This window comes from Stigmatopora argus, chromosome 2 (assembly GCF_051989625.1).
Source record: "Stigmatopora argus isolate UIUO_Sarg chromosome 2, RoL_Sarg_1.0, whole genome shotgun sequence".
NCBI lineage: Eukaryota > Metazoa > Chordata > Actinopteri > Syngnathiformes > Syngnathidae > Stigmatopora > Stigmatopora argus.
The window spans coordinates 18,673,564-18,693,890 of record NC_135388.1 but is presented as its reverse complement, the minus strand read 5'-3'; the positions used below and the strand labels follow the sequence as shown (position 1 = coordinate 18,693,890).

General features: G+C 38.6%; 1 protein-coding gene across 3 annotated transcripts in view; it reads left to right on the top strand.

The window, feature by feature from the left end:
* The window catches only part of dagla (diacylglycerol lipase, alpha), a 37,603-nt gene that overhangs the window by 13,812 nt on the left and 3,464 nt on the right, over positions 1-20,327 (top strand). For 2 of the 3 annotated variants that reach the window (XM_077623361.1, XM_077623353.1), the window contains exons 3-21: positions 2,466-2,567; positions 2,720-2,931; positions 3,063-3,164; positions 3,415-3,553; positions 3,645-3,732; positions 5,926-6,060; positions 6,265-6,342; positions 6,606-6,730; positions 6,977-7,127; positions 10,353-10,436; positions 10,730-10,807; positions 11,111-11,191; positions 11,390-11,532; positions 12,579-12,647; positions 12,723-12,795; positions 12,947-13,155; positions 14,546-14,672; positions 18,967-19,133; positions 19,909-19,926. In XM_077623361.1, coding sequence (XP_077479487.1) covers positions 2,473-2,567; positions 2,720-2,931; positions 3,063-3,164; positions 3,415-3,553; positions 3,645-3,732; positions 5,926-6,060; positions 6,265-6,342; positions 6,606-6,730; positions 6,977-7,127; positions 10,353-10,436; positions 10,730-10,807; positions 11,111-11,191; positions 11,390-11,532; positions 12,579-12,647; positions 12,723-12,795; positions 12,947-13,155; positions 14,546-14,672; positions 18,967-19,133; positions 19,909-19,926 — 2,174 coding nt within the window. In that variant the 5' untranslated portion in view covers positions 2,466-2,472. The remainder of the gene's footprint in view (positions 1-2,465; positions 2,568-2,719; positions 2,932-3,062; positions 3,165-3,414; positions 3,554-3,644; positions 3,733-5,925; positions 6,061-6,264; positions 6,343-6,605; positions 6,731-6,976; positions 7,128-10,352; positions 10,437-10,729; positions 10,808-11,110; positions 11,192-11,389; positions 11,533-12,578; positions 12,648-12,722; positions 12,796-12,946; positions 13,156-14,545; positions 14,673-18,966; positions 19,134-19,908; positions 19,927-20,327) is intronic. The other variant, XM_077623372.1, reaches the window with a different exon arrangement.

The following is a 20,327-nucleotide window of genomic DNA, read 5'->3' as shown; positions in this document are numbered from 1 at the left end:
TTCAGTTTTTCCTTTTTTCTCACCAAGTAAAATAATCCTCAAACTCTTGTACTTGTTCTTATATTCATTTTTTTTTACATCCAATTCATAGCTGAAATGACCAAAATAACCCCAAAATATCAGTCCTTTATTTTTTAACACGATTATTCAAATCTGCTTAGGGAAGCGTTTACACCATCTCATCTCATTTTCTGAACCGCTTTATCCTCACTAGGGTCGCGGGGGGTGCTGGAGCATATCCCAGCTGACTTCGGGCCAGAGGCCGGGGACACCCTGAATTGGTGGCCAGCCAATCGCGAGGCACAAGGAGACAAACAACCATTCACGCTCATACCTAGGGGCAATTTAGTGTCCAATCAGCCTACCATGCATGTCTTTGGAATGTAGGAGGAAATCAGAGTACCCAGAGAAAACCCACAAAGGCCCAGGGAGAACATACAAATGCCACACAGAAATGTTGAATCAGGATGAGGCCGACGCGCTAACCACTCGCCCGCCGTGTTTATACCAGTTAGTAGGAATATTTCTTGCCATCATTTTTACTTCTAAGGTTACTTTCGGTCAATTCCACTTTATTTGCATTTTTTGTCTGATCATAATTCCATGTCTCCTGCAGTATATAAACAGGAATCAAACTTAGTATTTTGAATTATGTTGCTTGTATGATGACTTCTTCCGAATAGTTAAATTCATATTCCATCATTCTGTTGTTGACCGATATCTGCTGTACACTTAAGTCCAGTTGTTGGTGATTTCACTTACTTAACAAATGTTTATTCCGGAAGCCATGGAATCATCAGAAAAAGAGTGATTGGAAGAAGTGATCTTAATTTGCACACAGATTTTTCTTTTTTTTTTTACCTTGTGCAGAAGATATGATTGTAACCTACACATGCGTATATCATCAACAAATACAGTAATACTAATGCATTTTGTTTATATAGCTCTTTTATAGTACAGTGGTACCTCGAGATACGAGCTTAATCCGTTCCGGGACTGAGCTCGTATGACAAGATACTCGTAACTCGAGGTAAAGTTTCCCATTGAAATGAATGGGAAACAAATTAATTCGTTCCAACTCTCTGAGAAAAAAAACACCAAAAACAGGATATTGGATTGAAAAAAATGTTTTATTTCTTATAATTCGCCATATATTGACAAAGTAATAAATAACGAGTGGTTTAATAGAAATAAAGTGTTTAATCTAACTAAAATTGGGTGGATTTCGCCGAGGGGAGAGAGAGACGCACAAAAGGGGGGGGGGGGCTTCGGTTTGTTTTCCACACGACGCACTCGTAAACAGAACAAACACTCCACCCTCACGTTCGCTATCCATGGGCTGTTTGCTGTCGTACTATTCCCTTCAAAATATTCCGAAAATGATGCACACAAATGTCCTCACAATCGGAGAACGCACAACCACTTGCCAACGAGCAGCAGTCTTATCAGCGATCGCCCCGCTGCTCATGGGAGCTTCGGGGGCGCTGGCTAGCGGCTCCCTTTTAGCTTGTAGCATCTGTGTTCGCATCCCCTCGAACGGCGCCTATGATAGAGTTGCTACCGGGGATGCTGTAGCGAGCCAGTGCCCCCGATGTTCTTATGAGCAGCCAACGAGCAGAGTCTTTTATCAGCGATCGCCCCGTTGCTTATGGGAGCTTCGGGGGCGCTGGCTAGCGGCTCCTTTTAGCTTGTAGCATCTGTGTTCGCATCCCCTCGAACGGCGCCTATGATGGAGTTGCTACCGGGGATGCTTTTGCGAGCACGAGTATACTTCATTACCCAGAAAGCCCTCTTTTCACCGCGCATGCGCGTTGTGCGTTTCCTGGTCTGAATAGCTCATCCGGTGCTCGTAAATATTGTTATACACGAAAGATATGCCAAAAAAAATGCCATGGCAACCTGGCTTGGTCGCATCACGAAATTTTGACCGCATCACGGGCGAATTATTCGATCGAAATTTCCCCCGTAAGACGAGCATTCCGTATGACGAACGGTCGTATGACGAGGTACCACTGTACTTTATATTATACATGATTCACTCACATTATCACACACACACACACCTTTTTCTCTTTAATGTTTAAGTTTTTGACAACTGAATCCTGATTCAATATTACTGGCTGACATTAAAATAGGAAGGAACTTTTTTCAATAATACTCAATAAAAAAAGTTATATTATGTTATATCTGCCTACCTAATAGGAGTAAAAAGTCCACTAATTTGCAATAGGAGCATCATTTTTGTGTTAAACATACACCTGTGCGCATCTGGTTGCCATGGTAGCCACACAATATAATGTATTACAATGTTTACCATTGTAATGCTGAGCTCTTCAGCAAGATGCCCTTATACAGTATGCACAGTTTTATGGAGCTTTAATAAATTGTTCATGAAAAAAAAACCTTTAGTGCTCTTGGTGCAGTGCCCCCTAATCACTCTTATACTTGATTTGACTTGCCCACAGGGCAGTAATGCCTGGCATGGTGATGTTTCGGCGGCGCTGGTCAGTCGGCAGTGATGACCTGGTGCTGCCTGCCCTTTTCCTGTTTCTGCTACACTGCATTTGGTGAGCCTGTTTTTGTATTGGCTTTACCTATTTCACAAGTACGGGATAAATAAAATGTAATCTAATCTAATTTTAGTTGTTAATTGATTGGGGGGGGGGGGGGGGGTATCTGCTCTACATGTGCCATGATTTTACTGTGGTGTCATTTTCAGGCTGGTAGTTCTGTCCGTGGTTCTGTTCGGCCTTCCCTATGGGTCTGACCAGTCCTGTTCTATAACACTGGTGGACCATGGTCGAGGATACCTAGGCATATTGGTCAGTTGCCTTATCTGTGAGAGTGCCATTATGTGGTTGAGTATGAGAGGCAGTATCCTCTACACACAGCCCAGGGAAGCTGTGCAATATGTTATATATATCCGACTGGGTAAGTTGCGTCACTTAGATATATATATATCACCTTATTTATACTTGTACTTGACTTTGTAGTTCTATGTTTTTATTTTGGGTGAAAAAAGAGTTGATTTTTTTCCCGATTGATTTTTCTCCTTTTTTCAGCCATTCTCCTGGTGGAGCTTGTGTATGCAGTAGTTGGAATTGCTTGGCTTGTTCAGTATTATCAGCCATGCTCAGATGTCACAGCCAAAAACCTAGCTTTGGGTGAGTCAAACGCAAAGTCAAGGTAGATTATTACATCCCACTGGGATTAATTATATTTATAATCCTTCATCATCTGTGGCTCCAAATGGATATTTTTGGTAATTCAGCTCCATGGGATTTGTGTTTCTAACAGCATGTATATTTCAAATACAATTTGTACTGTAAAATGCTTGGTACACAGTGCACATCCACATTAATCTATTTTGTATTTGACTGCGCTGTTATATATATTTTTTACATTCTGTTTTAGGAATTGTTGCATGCAACTGGCTAGTAATATTCAGCGTCTGCATTACACTTATGTGCACATTTGATCCGACCGGTCGCACATTTGTCAAACTGAAAGCAACTCGTCGGCGTCAACGAAACCTTACAACGTACACCCTAAGGTACAAACAATCCTGTTTCTTTTTTTGAAAAATCCATATTCCTATTTTATTCTGTTTTTGGCTTAGTTAACTATTTCCACCCCATCTATAGGCATCGACTTGAGGAAGGCCAGGCCAGCAGTTGGAGCAGGAGACTAAAATTTTTCATGTGCTGCACAAGAGCGCAGGACACACAATCAGTGAGCCACGTCAATTCATTTTACTGAATTATAATGTATTCTAATACATGCATAACGGTACAGAGTGGGTCCTCGGTTTACAAAGGTACTGGCATAACATGTTTTAACGTTATGAATTACATAAATGTGGAGTTTATTCACTGATCAGAAGATGTCAACAATGGATTTGTTAATTGCTTTTTATTATAATTGTTTTCTAGTACTTTTTTGATTCAACATTTTTTATTTAACATGTTATTTTTTGCTTGTTAAAGGGTGTTTGTCTGAGAAACTTTGGGATATTTAGTTGATATACCGTATTTTCTTTTTTTCCACTTTTTTTTCATGGTTATGTTAGGCCTGCGACTTATGTCTTTTTATTTTTTCACTCTGATTATGTTGTGTTTTTAGGGTTTAGTTATCCGAAATACTCTTAATGTGTTACAGTAACAGGTGCCAATTTTGTCTGTTGTTCCCTATTTTACTATTACTTTAACGTATCATCTTTGTTTCTGATATATAAAAATGCATCCCCCTAAAAATGCGATTTATACTCCATTGTGACTCATGATTCCCCCCCTTTTTATCGTGCATTCTTTGGGTCCAAAAAATACTGAATTCTTCATGTTACAGCCAGTGTCATGCCATGACACACACCAATAGGGGCAGCAAGTGATCTGTAATGTGTGGCAACAAAACTCAAAAGGACCATTGGTCATGTGTAGACTTCATAGTACAGTGGTACCTCTACTTAAGAAATTAATTTGTTCTAAAACGTGTTTTTAACTTTGATTGTCTTTTCAGTAGAGCATGATTTTATATATAAATGTTCTAATTCATTCCAAGTTCCTCAAAATTAAATTACATTTTAACAATTTTGTATGTAGGATGTGAGAAACACACCAAAACGAGAGAAAATGACAAGAACATTATTTACTGTTGTATTAAAATGAATAACTTACAAAAACATTGTCTATTCGTGCATGTGCATAAGTGTGAGGAAAGCTAATGATAGGCAACAGCGACCTGTATCCACAACAGCAGAATGCCAAATTACAAGTCCGTCACTTGCACTTATTTAGGTCTTTTGCCGAGTAAACGCAGCTTATGGAGAAGCACCACCAATTTCGTCACACGCAGTTTCTGCGTGTGATGACAAGTAGGCTTTTTGTGTTGTTCATAATGACGACAGGGCCTATGTCTTATTATTATTATTATTATTATTACAGGCAAAGCACACGCACACATGCACATACACACACCTCTAAACAACTTCAAATTATGAGTTCAAAACTACTTTGCATTAAATAAATTGTGTTATTTTTATTGACTTTTTTTGTTTTATATTTTTTGCACTTAAGTTTTCACCTGCTTTATTAATCGCCTCTGCTTCTTACCTGCTTGGGTTCACGTTCCCCTTTGGCGCTGCTTTTTAAAAATACTAATCATTTTCATCACTGTATCTACTGCAATTTCTTCCTCCTCTTTCCAAAGGAATAATAGTCATTGTACCTTGTCGTTCAGTGACGAGCTCTTTTTTTCTTTTTTAACTTACAAATGCCAAGGAGTCCTCCTTGAACGTGGGTCAAGTGTTGTTGTTGTTGTTGTTGTTGTTGTTGTTGTTGTTGTGAGACAGCCAATGGGAGGATAGTGGAGTGTAGGGAGATTGTCAAGCGTAACACAATGCTGCAGCAAATATTTCAAAATAAAATAACAGATTCGGGAAATGTATTTACGTTTTGTTTGAATTCATAACTTGGGTCTTGGTTTCGTAACCAGAGAATTTCATATATAGAACCACTTGTAAGTTGAGGTACCACTGTACATTGTGTTCAGATGGCATAAGTACTTAATGCTATTCATTGCATCATGTTATACTTGTGGCTAGGTGACAGGGGTTACTTTCCTTTATTATAGTGTGAACGTTTTCTGTATTTCTGCCATACTATTGATTGTCAACAAGTTCAGGGCTTACCCTGGCTCTTGCCCAAAGTCAGCTGCACGAGCACGCCTGCTACCCTATTAAGAATCAGTCGTGTAGAGAATTGATGAGTGGATCATTTTCAAACAAAGGAAGTGAAACTGGATAATTCCCCAGAGCACACTTGAGGATCTCTCACTCTCTTGTAAACCAAGGACCCCGTGTATCGCTCTTTTAATGTGTCTGAAATGCATAGCATAGCATTCCCTAACATTTGCTGTTGTCGTCTGCAGGATGCATATTCAGAAGTGGCAAGCCTTTTCGCAGAGTTCTTTAGAGATTTGGACATTGTTCCTAGTGATATTATTGCTGGCTTGGTTCTCCTGCGTCAAACACAAAGGTCTAAAAGATCATCCATCCTTGACCAGGTACGATAATGTATTCATAACACTCGTGTAAATGGTACATGTTTTGCACGTCCCGTGACCCTTGTGAGCATAAGCGATACAGAAAATTAATGAATGTTATGCACACGAGCCTCAAGAAGCCAGTAAATAAATATAGTACTTATTTTAGACACCAATAATCAATGATTATTTGAAATAGCATTGTTGTTGTTTTTCATCCAACAGAGTAACAATGATATTTTAGCCTTCCTGTCTGGTATGCCTGTAACTCGAAACACCAGATACCTGGATCTTAAGAACTCGGTGAGTCTTTAGCTCTGTATATGGTGAACATATGAATAGATGAATGTAAATTTGAACCATGCTCTCCTTCACACTGCCCACCTAAGTCAATACTATTACAATACAGAAACTCCTCATGAACAATTTTGTTGACCTGGACAAAGATCCGATATTCTATTTTTCCTCACTCATACAGTTAATGGTTTAATACGCTGAATGGTGTAATTGTATTTCCTTGTTATTGTCTCTTACTTGTGTCCCTATATATTTTTATTATCATGCAGACTGAGATGGGCATGTACAAGGATGTGTGCTACTATATGCTCTTTGCTCTGGCTGCATATGGTTGGCCCATGTACCTAATGAGAAAGCCAGCCTGTGGACTCTGTCGCCTTGTTAGCACCTGCCCGTAAGCACTCAAAAATAAACCCACACAATTTGGAGTTAGTTTAACCTATGCATCTCTTGTGGCACATATTTAAGGATTATATTTTCACATTTATCAACACTCGACAAATTGTAATCCTCTGAGAATGAACTGATCAAGTATTCTTACACAGAATGCAATGCATTTAAGTATTTTACATAAATTGTCATTTCCTTTTGTGCCTCTTCATATTTTCTAATCTTGTTTTCTTCCTTCTTCTCTTCTCAGCTGCACAACTGTGTCAAGCTCACGTTTGTCCCAGTCAGTGACAGTGGAAGAGGACAATTGTTGTGGTTGTAATGTTTTAGCCATACGCAGACAATTCTTGGACCGGGAATTGAAGCAGGTTCAAATAGTCTACACTTCCTGCCATGATGCGGTTTGTATTCTATCATAATTGCAGTTGTCGGTCCTGAGTATGTACTTCCTCTATTTTATCAGTTGCTGTTTTTATGAAGAAATGTTCATCAAGTTTCTACTGTAAAAGGAAACAGCTAGACAGGCACTTCACCTTTAAAAACATTTGTGAATTAATAGGTTGCCTAAAATAGTCACTGTTCAGTTCGATACCTACAGACATTTCAAACACTTGAAAGCAAATGTAGGACCAGACTTAAGTGTGACTAGCAGAAATTCTTAAGTTAAAGACCAGGCCTGAGGAGCCACATGTTAGAATTTCCACTGCTCTGTTGTTTCCACCACTATAGAGTTCCAACTTTGTCTGGTATTAACATAGACACTAAAACAGTTTGGCATGGGACTTATGGCAGATGTTTCCATGACTTAGCAACTGCATAAACGCATTAAATCATCAAGAACAAAGTCACACATCAAATAAACAATTTGAATTACGCCAACTTGGCTTTCTCACAATGGAAGTAAATTCTGTAAAGTGACAAATCAAGTTTCACTACGAGACAATTGGGTTAGACAATTAACATACACAAATACAATAGCAATTTTTAAGTTTAAAGGGACACTTTCATGGACTTTTACGCACAGTTGAATGATAGAAACCTGTCAAACACTTGAAAACAAACGATCAATGCTCATGCAGATCTATAAGAATGAAAGTTGTGCCCCCTCAAAAAAATCATGTAACTTTGCCATCAACTTTCTTAAAAAAGAACGAGCACAGGAGCCAGCAGAGGGCATATGCCTAAATAGAAACAACATTTGTAGAAGAGTTCTTATTTTTTCATGCAATACAATATTGGAAGTTGGTCATAATTCCAGAAAAAATAAAATCGTACCATACAAGTTCGAGCTGGGGGTTGAAGCACCATAACGTGGCTGTCGTGACTATGAAAAGGAGACACAGTCCTGGCATGGACGCATCATTGGCTCCATTCACATGGAATCTACTGAATCGTAACTTACATTTACGTCCGTCAACTCTACAAGCAAACCCGTCGATTGAAAATCTGAAAATCTATCATCTAAAATTAAACTTATTATTTTCTTCTAGAGCCATGTTGTTTTGTTTCCCACGCCATTGCCTAGGGAAGCTAACCATCAAACACCAGTATATTCTACTGCAGTTTAGCTCAAAATACAACCCAACTCATTGGCCACCCACACATCATTTTTCACTTGGTCAAAGCAGTCTTGAGGAAAATATTTGGATTAAAACAGCAGAATAGACTACTACTTGCTGTCTGAATCCTCTTCCTTGGATGTGTTCCATTTCTAAGCTCGTCACTTGTTTGGACGGAAAAAAATACAGGCTTAGATTGGCAGTGTTTGTGTTTTTCCAATTTCATAGACAACACTAACTATTTTCTGTTAAAACAATTGAATTTCTTGGAAAAATAAAGTCTGGCAGTCACAGTAATGAAACTAAACATAGAAGGTGTACACAGAATCCTTCCGGGTTTTTTTTACGTCATTTGGTTGTAGAACAGTAGTATTCTTGCCTACAGCGAAATGGGATTCAAATGTTTTTGTGTTTTTTTTAAATGTATTTTACAAAATAAAGGAATGTGGGTTGTGGCTCAGCGAAGTGCCATCTATTGAATTCAGTAACGTGCCCGCCCATGTGTTTGGGGGCCTTTAAGTTCTACTCCTTTTCAGAATTCACCCTATAGCCTGGCAGTTAGAGGAAGAGATTTTACATCTCTACATGTTGAGTCATCTGATGGTGTAGAGCACGGGTGTCAAAGTAGCGGCCCGGGGGCCAAATCTGGCCCACCGCATCATTTTGTGTGGCCCGGGAAAGTAAATTATGAGTGCCGACTTTCTGTTTTAGGATCAAATTAAAATGCAGAGTATAGATGTATATTACATTTCCTGATTTCCCCCCTTTTAAATCAATAATTGTAATTTATTAATCAATTTTTTCCGTGTTTTTAGTTCAAAAATCATTTTGGAAAATATTTGGATTAAATATATATAAGAATATATATATATATATAGAAAAATATATAAGAAAAGCTAAAATAAACATTGTTTTAGATCTATAAAAAAACTGAATATTCAGGGCTTTAAATCCAGTTCTTTTAATCCATTTATTAAAAAAATAATCTAAATAGGTATATCTAAAATGGTCCGGCCCACGTGAAATTAAGTTGACGTTAAAGCGGCCCGCGAACCAACCCGAGTCTGACACCCCTGGTGTAGAGGTTCACTTGCCTGACTTTGATGTGGGCAGGCGCGGGCTCAATTCCTGCTGGTGGTGGTATAATTGTGAGTGCGGGTGGTCGTTTGTCACTCTGTGTGCCCTTTGACTGACTGGCGACCAGTCTAGGTTGTAGTCTGCCATTTGCCCGAAGTCGGCTGGGATAGGCTCCAGCAACCCACCGCCTTCCTTACGAGGATGCACGCTATGGGAGATGAATGTGCACAAATGTTTGAACCAGTGTAGACCCCTGGATCTCTGGGTAAAATCTGCAAACACTAACATTTAGAAGCTGCTGGAGACTTAACAGTTTGACATACTTCCGGTAGAAAAGAAAATACATTATTTGCAGCTCCTGCAACAATCCCTGTTATGCCAGTGTAATAGCACAGTTGCAGTATAAATGACACCTAACTAGTGAAATTCATTCAGTGTATTTTGTTTAAATCAAGACATTCCAAAATTATGCTAGGTGTTGAAAATAGAGTCCAGAATTTATGTGAAAGAAAATCCCTCAGTGGGCAATGCATTATGCCAAGATACATCATTGTTGAAACAGTTGAGTGTTAATGGATGGCTTCAGTGTCTTTTATCGTTTTGGCTGCTATTTGTATCTGTTTTGAGAACACTTCACACACCAGTTTAGTTGCTGAGATATGGAGAATGGATGGAGATTTGTACAGTCTTAATGGTTGCCATTGTCCACTGAGACTGCTTTGTCATGCATTTTGTTGACTAAATCTCAAAACTTTATTTTGAGTAGAAACATTATTTTGGACCCCTATTAGACTGCTAATATCTTATTTTTGGAAAAAAATGGTTTAATGCCTGTGACTTTCTTCTGCATGTTTAATTTAAATAAGTGAAACCTCACTGAAAGTAACGCATACAACTAATAACAAATAATGCATTCAATTCCGCAGTCTATCCTTGCTGTAACTCTCGGCTCTTATCTATATATATTTTTGTCTTCTATACATCTTCCAGGTGTACGAGACTCCCTTTTTTGTGGCAGTAGATCATGAAAAGAAGAAGGTTATCATCAGTATCAGAGGAACATTGTCACTTAAGGTGAATATTACTATTGCCCTACAAAGCTTTAACATCTCAAACTTGTTCTACCTTTGCCTTTTGTCGTTGTGGTTTCATAATACCAAAGCAGTACTCTGATTTAAAATGTCCTGTAAGTGTAAATAAAATTTGTATATATGTGTGCGTGTGTATGTATGATGTATCCATATGTTTATATATACATACATATATATTTATGTACTGTTGCAGTACTTTATAGTTTAACCACATGTTTTCTGTCCTTATTTTAATTTGTTATCTCGATTTGCGCGTGTGTCTGTGCGTGGCATCAGGATGCATTGACTGATTTAACGGGGGATTCTGAGCGTTTACCAGTGGAGGATCAGCATGGGACTTGGCTTGGTCACAAGGTGAGAGCAAAAATATTTCTGATTTATTAAATTGCAAAACTGCCAACCTCCGTCGACTCCATTTCAGGAGTACCCTTGTCCCATTTGCGGAGTTTTCCAGAGTGAATGTAATTCAGGCAAAATCGACATAGGCTCCAGCATCCCCTGCGACCCTTGTGAGGATAAAGCGGTTCAGAAAATGAATGAATGAATAAATTAGCACAGAATAAGCAATACAGAATATTGATGCTTTACTTTGAGACTTGTGCAGCAGAATTCTATCTTCTATTGCACTACATGTAATCTTTCTGTCTTTCGTCATAGGGAATGGTTTACTCGGCAGAGTACATTAAGAAGAAACTGGAGCAGGAAATGATATTGTCACAAGCTTTTGGAAGAGACTTGGTACATTGGCACATTCACAATCATTGTCTGGATGATTAATGGATAAGAACATATATCTATGTAACTGTTCATAACAATGCTAGTCTTGTTTGAGCCATGTAGTAAAAAAAACACAAGAACAACAGCATAATGATAATGAAGTCTGGAAGAAAAGTATTTTTACTGTGGCAGTGTGATGATTCACATCATCTCTTATAGAACAAGGGCACCATGCATTATGGACTGGTGATAGTAGGCCATTCTCTTGGTGCCGGCACTGCTGCTATTCTCTCTTTCCTGCTGAGACCTCAGTATCCCACACTTCACTGCTACTCTTATTCCCCACCCGGTGGCCTTCTTAGGTAAGTATCTATTGCACATAATGTAGATTGTGACAGTTATGGACAAAAACTTTTTGGAGGTAATGCCTTTTTAAATGAGTAGCTTATGTCTAAAATAAATACCATTCATCACACAGTATTTTTATTCTCATGCTAAGTTGTGAAAAATTGATACACGTCAATGAGGTACAATGTCATCTCAATTTCATATACAGTAATCCTTCGAATAGCGTGGTTAATGTAGACCAGTCATGGCCGCGATAGTCGAAAAATCACGAAGTAAGGTCAACCCTATTATAACTTCCTATTTTTTTCTCTTCAGTGCTGAGTCCGAGTAGCAAGAGTGACTTCCGCTTACGAGTTTCACCGTGGATTTTCACATTTTTATGAACTTAAAAAATAATAATGTATATATTTTTTTAAATAATTAATAGCAGAAAAAAATCGCAAATAAGTGAATTCGCGGGAGTCGTGATAATCGAGGGAAGACTGTAGCTATATCTATGATTTACAGAACCAAATTGAACCAACCATCAGAATGGTCTAGTCACACATTAATCTTGGTTACTAATTAAGCGTTGATGACTGTTAAACCGATTTTGCACATAATATACTCAAATACCTACTTCAACCTTGTGTTTGGAGGAAGCTGTGGTTAAGAGCATGTATTGAAAATAATAAAACACCAGACAACATGAGTGAGTCTGAATGATGGTAGTATCCCTGAAATGTACATAATTATTAACCGAACAGGTTTTATCATTGGAAAAAAAATGTAGTGTTTGGATATGAAGGTAATTTTAATTTAGGGATTGGATGGCTTAAATTTAATTGACTACATGAATCCAATTACAAATTTTCGCCCTACTCGCCATGAAGTTATATAATTATTCGTTGCACTGTGTGATATTGCATCAGACAGGTCTATATGTCTTTGTATAAATCTGTCAGTTGTGCTAGTATTTCAAATCACATTGGATGGTATTTGATGAGTGAGGATATGAATAATCAATGCATGCCCAAACAATTTCTCACTACCTGTATGAATTCACCTTCTTTTCAACTAGTGAGGATGCCATGGAGTACTCCAAAGAGTTTGTCACCTCGGTAGTTTTAGGCAAAGACCTCGTGCCAAGGTATTCATTTTCCTTGTAGATTGGAATTCAGTTTTTTTAGAGTCACACACTTGCTCAGAAGAATTTTTTTTCTAGGCTGGGCTTGTGTCAACTGGAGGGATTTCGTCGACATCTGCTAGAAGTCCTACAGAAAAGTAACAAGCCAAAGGTAGGCTACTCTTTGTCTCATCTCTACTGGACATTAATGTAACATGGATTTGCAAACATTATTTCATGGACTGTAAAATATTCAAAATCCTTTACTGCAAAATGCAGTATTTCATGGATGGAACTGACATCATGTGTTTTTATTGCCACAGTGGAGGATCATTGTGGGAGGCACCAAATGCATCCCAAAATCTGAGCTTCCTCTTGAGGAGGAGGAACCCCCATCTCAGCAAGCAGCACCCCCCAGCAGTCGTCTGTGGCTCCACCCCAGTGACCTCAGCATCGCCCTCTCAGCCTCAACCCCCCTCTACCCTCCTGGCCGAATCATCCACGTGGTGCACAACCATCCACCGGAGACTTGGTGAGAGTGCATTTCAGAGATACACGCTTCTTTATTTTGTGTGAGAAATTCACTCTGGCTACCCTGTGTTTTTTTGACTCCCTTACCTCAACTGGTGGGCAACCACCAATTTAAGTTTTTAACAGAGAATGGATGGTGAACAATGTGTATTTAAGCAGATGTTGCAGTTGGTATTTTTCTGTGTTCCTAACTACATTTAGATTTTTTTATTTTGCCACATATACTATAATTGCCTCTTAAACTTTGCTGCTTTGATGGGTTATTCTAAGCGAGCTTTAGTTGGTCACATTTGCATTGTTCCCTTCATTAATGCCTTATGCTCTTAAATTTTGCTGCTTTAATGGGTTATTCTAAGCGAGCTGTAGTCGGTCACATTTGCATTGTTCCCTTCATTAATGCCTCCCTCATGTTGTCTCAAAAACAATGAGGTGGATGTTAGATTAATGTACAGTGGTACCTCGAGATATGAGCTTAATGCGTTCCGGGACTGAGCTCGTATGTCGATTTACTCATAACTCAAATGAACGTTTCCCATAGCAATGAACTAAAAACAAATTAGTTCGTTCTAACACTCTAAAAAAACACCAAAACAGGATATTGGATTGGAAAAACATTGTTATTTGTTCTAATTCGCCATCTCTTAACAAAGTAACAAATAACTAGTGGTTTAATAGTACTAAAAGTAGATGGATTTCGCGGAGGGGAGAGAGAGAGAGAGAGAGGGACAAAAAGAGAGAAGGGGTGGGGGTAGAGAGAGAGACTTTTTGCAAGGCAATGCGCTCGTAATATAACAAACAAATTTAAATGAACTTGGATTATGATGCAGACACACTAAAAAATAAATGTAATCTAACCTTACACTAAACTTAATTCTAATTTTGTTTTAATTTTTTTTACATTTCTTCTCCCGGGTTGGCTCTATTTGCCCCGCCTCCACCCTGACCTTCAGCTGCAACCTATTGAGGGTTGTTTGCTTTTGTCTTCCCTTCAAAATATTCCGAAAATGATGCACACAAATGTCCTCACAATAGGATAACGCACGATCACTTGCCAACATGCCCGGGAAGTAGTACTCCTCTCATATTAGCGAACAAGCTCCGCCATTCACACTGACTAACGGGGGGGAAAACACTGAAGAAATGCAACGCCCAGTGCTCGTAGAGACATTACACGAGGGAGTTGCGACCAGAAAGACAGTTTCCATGATGTTCTAATGAGCAGCCTCTCGCGTACGCTGTATGCTCTATCAAAATTTGTCTCGTATCTCAAGATAAATATTTGCCTGAAATTTTACTCGTATCTCAAATTGCGCGTATGTCAAAGTTTTACTGTATTTGTTTATTTTGCCATATTTGATTTGTTTAAAAAAATCTTTCACACTCTCTTGTAGCTGTGGGCAGGAGGAACCAACATACTCGGCTCTTTGGGGGGACAACAAGGCCTTCAATGAGGTCATCATATCGCCTGCCATGCTTAATGAGCACATGCCTCATATGGTGATAGAGGGTCTAAACAAGGTCAGTTTTCGCCATGCACATCCTGGTGGTTTGTCTTAACTTACGTGGTGTTGGCTTGTCATAGGAATTATCTAATTGCTGAGTGAAGGTGTTTGAATGGTATCCAGCAGTGTTAAAAAATGTTGATTGAGATTTGTATTTAATGGGGCATTACCACTGTTCAAATATTGAATATACACAAAGAAACAGACTGATTCTAACTCAAAGTAAACATCTCATGCTACATCACACAACTTAATTATCCCATTCTCAAAAATTGGATCTTTTTGCTACATAGTTCTCCATACTTTGGCAGTGTACTATCCATTCAACACCCACTGATTACAGTAGTAAACAAAGCATTTTGCCATTGTACTATTGAATCAATATTAAATAGTTTGAAAGTGATTCCTTACTCAAAGGTTGAATGTTTTAGCTATCCATCCATAGCAGTCAGAAATATGTAACATAGCAGAAATAATTTAAACAAAAAGCTACCTCCAATATTCAGTGGTATGCCCCCATAAGTATTTACATTAATTCAAACTGACTTTATTGTGTGAAATATCCATCCTTAAACTTCATCTTTCCTGTCATTTCCTTTTACCCGCATTGCACTAATAGCAAAGCATAGGAGTCCTTCCTTCTCTTCTGTTTGATTCGATGGCAATGTTTAACAATGTGTTCTGGTGTCAGGGTGCTGAATTCTGTTTGCATGGGGAGAAACCACTTGGTGTATTGCCCATTCTTACGCCTCTACCGAGTTAAATTTGTGGTGATGGTTCGATTAGGTGACGATGCCACCTTATGAAGATGTACAGTGGTATGGAAAAGTGTCCCCTCCTTTTCAAAGTCATTTTTTGTGTACTTTTCCCACTTTCATGTTTATTATCAGACTATGATAACCGAAGTAAAATAAAATGCTGGACCTAAACAGGAATTTCATATCTTAAGCGCACAAAAATCACAGTGGAAAAACTAATTTGGCCTCCCGTTGGTAAATCTATTTTTCTTTCTCACTAATGACCTGTTTAGAAAGTCTTTTTTTTTTCACTAATAGCATATAAAACTGATTAGGCCCAGACTCTTTTAGCAAACATCTCCCACCAAGGACACAGTGGTGACTCCTCCAAAAACCTGGACAACATTTAAAGAACTTTCGGGCTACTTAGTTAAGGTCAGTGTTCACAACTCAACAATATGGAAGAGACTTGGAAAAAATGACATGGCTGGCAGAGTTGCAAGGGTAAAACCGCTGGTCAACAAAAGAACATAAGAGCTCAGTTTATATTTGCAAAAAGAAAGGCAGTAAAGTGACAAGAAGAAAATTTAAGTTTTGGAAGGTTTGTGCCTCTTAATTAATACTTGTGTCATGACCACCAGATTTTAGAAAGAACATTTTCACATCAACTCTAATAGTGTGATGGTTGAGAGTTGCTTTGCTATTGGTGATTGATTGTTTATAGGCTGAATGATTTGCTGTGACTAAACAATTATAAAGGTTGGGCATCGTTTGGTGAGCTGAGCACACATGGTTTCTTCAGCAGGATGGTTATCCGAAACACACCAGTAACATAGAAATGGCTTGAAGTATAAAATGAAGGTTTTGGATGAGTCTGATTCGATTGAAATTATGCAGCACAATCTTCATAGAAGGCCATTCATTTTCAAACTCTCCACTATTGCTGAATTAAAACAACCCAACAAGGAAGAGAAGGCTAGAATATTATCTCTACAGAGATGTGAAAGAGCCATTGTCAGCTATCGAAACTCTCCCTCAGTTATTGCTGCTGAGGGTGGCCCCAACTAATTGGGGAAGAATGCTGCAGATCAGAAGGTGCAATAAAAAGTCTGGGGGAGAGAATTTCCATTGGATACTTAGATGCTTGTGTGAAAGGCTTCCTTATCTGTTATTTCCATGTTTCATATTCTAAAACATTCAAGTGCAGAAGCCATGCAAAAATATAAGAATTTGAAAAGAGAGGGACATACGTTTTCCCTATATTGTATACTCTTATTGAAGTGTAGCACTATGTGATTGTGTGCGAAACCTCTGATGTCTCTACAGGTGCTGGAACCATGTAATCCTCTGTGTGAGCAGGAGTCTCCGGAAGTGGAGGCGCTTGGGGTCTATCAGCCTACCAGTGGCACCACTGTACACTTAACCCTGAATGTAGAGTCCTACGCTAACAGTATTGCCCATGACCCGTCTTCCCCCAACTATAACGACCTGTTTGACAATTCCTCCCTTACAGAGACGGACTTGGCCGATCTCCCTTCCGTCTTTTCGTCTTCTTTTAAGGACGTTGTTAATCCCTGTGACCTCCAGTCAGCATCTCTTTCAGTTGCAGAGAATTTATGCATTCCACCACAAACCCAAACCGACCCATCTTACTCTACCCTTATAGTGGATGCAATTCCCAATCCTGAAATTTTGCCCATTGAGTTCAGAGAAAACAAATGTAGTAAAGATGGGAAAAGAGTCACAATTCAACAACATATCTGTAGTTGAATGACTGTATGGCGTTCAATGTTATCCTTAGCCTTTTTTGGGTCTATTTGATGCTTTTTGAGATTGTTTTTTTCTCACTTCTGGCAACAGTCATTTGTGCTGTCTGTGCATGTTAACTTACACAGAGCTACACAAATGAATTTAAATGTGCTAATCATATTACTGACAAGTCCTATGGTACTGTGAAAATCTCAGTGAGATCGTTTTTCTTCCGTTGAAAGGAGCAAGCTCTTTCTCTGAGACATTTGGCTGTCAAAGCCTTCATTGTGAGTCTTTTACACATAGAAAGTTATGACTGGGGGCAAGAACAAGTCCAGGCAACTTCCTCGGAATTTAAAAAAAATAGCATTCCAGAGAGCAAATGACTCTTATATTGCAGTTACTAAAGGTATTCCTCGCTCTACACTGCAATTCAAACTAACGTAGGGAGCATACTGGATAAAAATTAATTAAGGATTTCTTTTTGCATCTTTCCTTCTCCAAAACCCACATTCAGCAGTTTATTATTTTCTATGCCTTTGCATGTTTGGGCAAGTGACGTGGCATGGAACTCCCTTACTTTCTCCCTCTAACACGTTTTCTTTTGTAATTCCTTCTATACTCACTGCGCTTTCTTCCACAGATGGGATTTCATTTGTATGGCACGTGTCTTTTTTTCTCTATCCTTCCTGGGTACCATCAAGTCTCAAGATTAGGAAAAACGATGGTGCTTATTGTTAATGCTGATCTATTAAATTATTTCCCCCATTTTCTGCCTAGAAACAGGAGAGGTTTTTTTTTTCAAACAGAAATAGGATGTAGTGAACCTTCCACACTGTATGTTAAATAACTGTCATCAAGCACTGTTATATAATGGAAGCACAAGGAGTTTGCAGATATTGCAAGTCGTCCTATACATTTAGTGCTGGTCTTTGTTAGTTTGCTTTCTGACTGTAGTTATGCTATTTTATTTTGCTCACTGTTCTAAATACCTCCAGGTTGTCATTTGCAGCAATCTTGCACGAGCAAGCCACTGGCAAGACTTAGCGAATGTATAACAAAGCTGTGTTTATTTGCAAACCTGCTCTTTGACTGATTATTCCCTTCTCTGAACATTTCAAGTTTAAGTATTTACTATATGCATCATTCTGCAATCTCTTTTTTGTGCTCACATTTGCATGTCCACTCCCATTTTTCCCTGCATCAGTCATTTGTTTTAACTTATTAAAGCCAACTGCATATATGTTTAAATGTTGTGTTGATGTTCTAGTGAGGTTTGTTGTAAATTGTATATACAGTCCTGCAATCATATGGTATGCTGTTTCCTCAAATACTGTAAGACTCCTGAAAATATTCCTTAGGCTTACATGACTCCACAGTGGGTGTTTAATGTCAGTTGGAGTAGGCGTAAGCTCACCTTTAGCATGCACTTACATTTATCTCAGCCACTATGTATTATCACAATAAATGCTTTAGAGTATCTGTAGTTATACATAGCATGGAATTTAGACACTATCTTGCTGGTTAAAGTCATTATAAACAATTGAACCTTAGTATCCATTTATCCTTCCTGTAAATTGGGTGAGTATTTCCAGGCTAATGGTGACAGGAAAGTATACAGTAGACAGTGCATTTGTTATTGGTAAATACTAGATAACGTGATGATGAGGAATCAATTGTGCAACTTTAAAAACAGTTGTGTAGAAATTGAGTTTTGTCAATGTTCATCCTCCTTTTGTTTCCGTTCACTTTATTTTAACTCTTCAGATGAAGCACTTCTGCTTTGTTCCTACAGTCATGTGTGTACCTCTGTGTTGGTGACAGGTCCTGGAGAACTACAACAAAGGAAAAACAGCTTTGCTCTCCGCAGCCAAGATCATGGTGAGCCCGACAGAAGTGGACTTGAACCCTGAGAGTGTGTTCATGGCAGCATCTTCAACAGCCCAGCAGCCAATGCCTACAGCCCACCACCGCAGGAACAGTAGTGTTCGGTGAGTAACGTTGTGGGTGTTTTTTGGACTAAAATATTTAGCGTCCTCCATAACATATTGATTTATATAAACTGAGAAGGCAATTTAAAAAAGCGTAAAAAACCCTAGTTTTTGTGAGGTGGCAGATTAATGATAAAATACCCCTGATGTATCCTCCTTAATCTCTTTATAAATGGGAAAACTGAAATTTAGTCAGCGAATAAATCATATTTGCATTGCTGTGATGCTTCCAATTTAGATGGGAGATATAAGAAAATTATGTTTATGTAAATTGCTGGCTCAAGAGTACCTGCCTGCCTCAGTGTGAAATGAAACAACCAACTAAATTTAGCGTTTTCTGCCTTATATATTTGGCTCAGCAGAGCATCTGGAATAAACACAATAAATAAATATACAAAGTTTTCATGCGTAATGTATGTACGTAGGCAACTATAATTTAAAAAAAAAAACGATTATGAAAACTGCAACTTTGTTGTCAAACTGTAAAATGCAATTAAATGGACACTACCGAAAGGCCTCACAGCTTACAAAGCGTATGTCAGCAGAAATGAGAGCTACAAATATACTTTTCCTAAACTGTTGCCTTTTTGCGTAAATATTTTAGAAACGTGCATTTTTAGCACAATCTGTTAACAGTTGGGCTAAGAAGCATGCCTATATAAACACCCATACAGTATCACTCAATTTCAAACCAGCATTACCTGCTACTAATTTCTACTCTTGTTTTCTCAAACTTGTAATTCCTGTCTGTTTTGTTTGGTTTACAAAAAAAAAGACAAAAAACATTGTTACGGTAAGAGGAGCATGTGATCACTAACTCTTCATACTTTGCACCATTTTCTCATGCACGCATGCACACTGTCCCACAGTGCAACGTACGGTAGTATTCAGCTCTCTCCAAGCCCTCTCTGGTTCCGTCCCTGTCTGAAGTCTGTGTTTTGATAGTAGTAGTTGATGTTACCTTTCCGACTTTAGAAGCACTACATAGGATGTTGACCTACCACACTCCTTTCAGTCTTTCTCCTTTGGGCTTACTTATGCAAAATTTCCATATGGACAAAGGTATTGAGACAATATACCAATTATGATAGCAGGATGTGAAAATGGAACCAAATATTTTAAGTTCTCCCAGCAAGAGGTTCTCCTCTCAGGTAGAAATGATATGGTCAGTAAGAGGGCCTGGCTAACAATCTA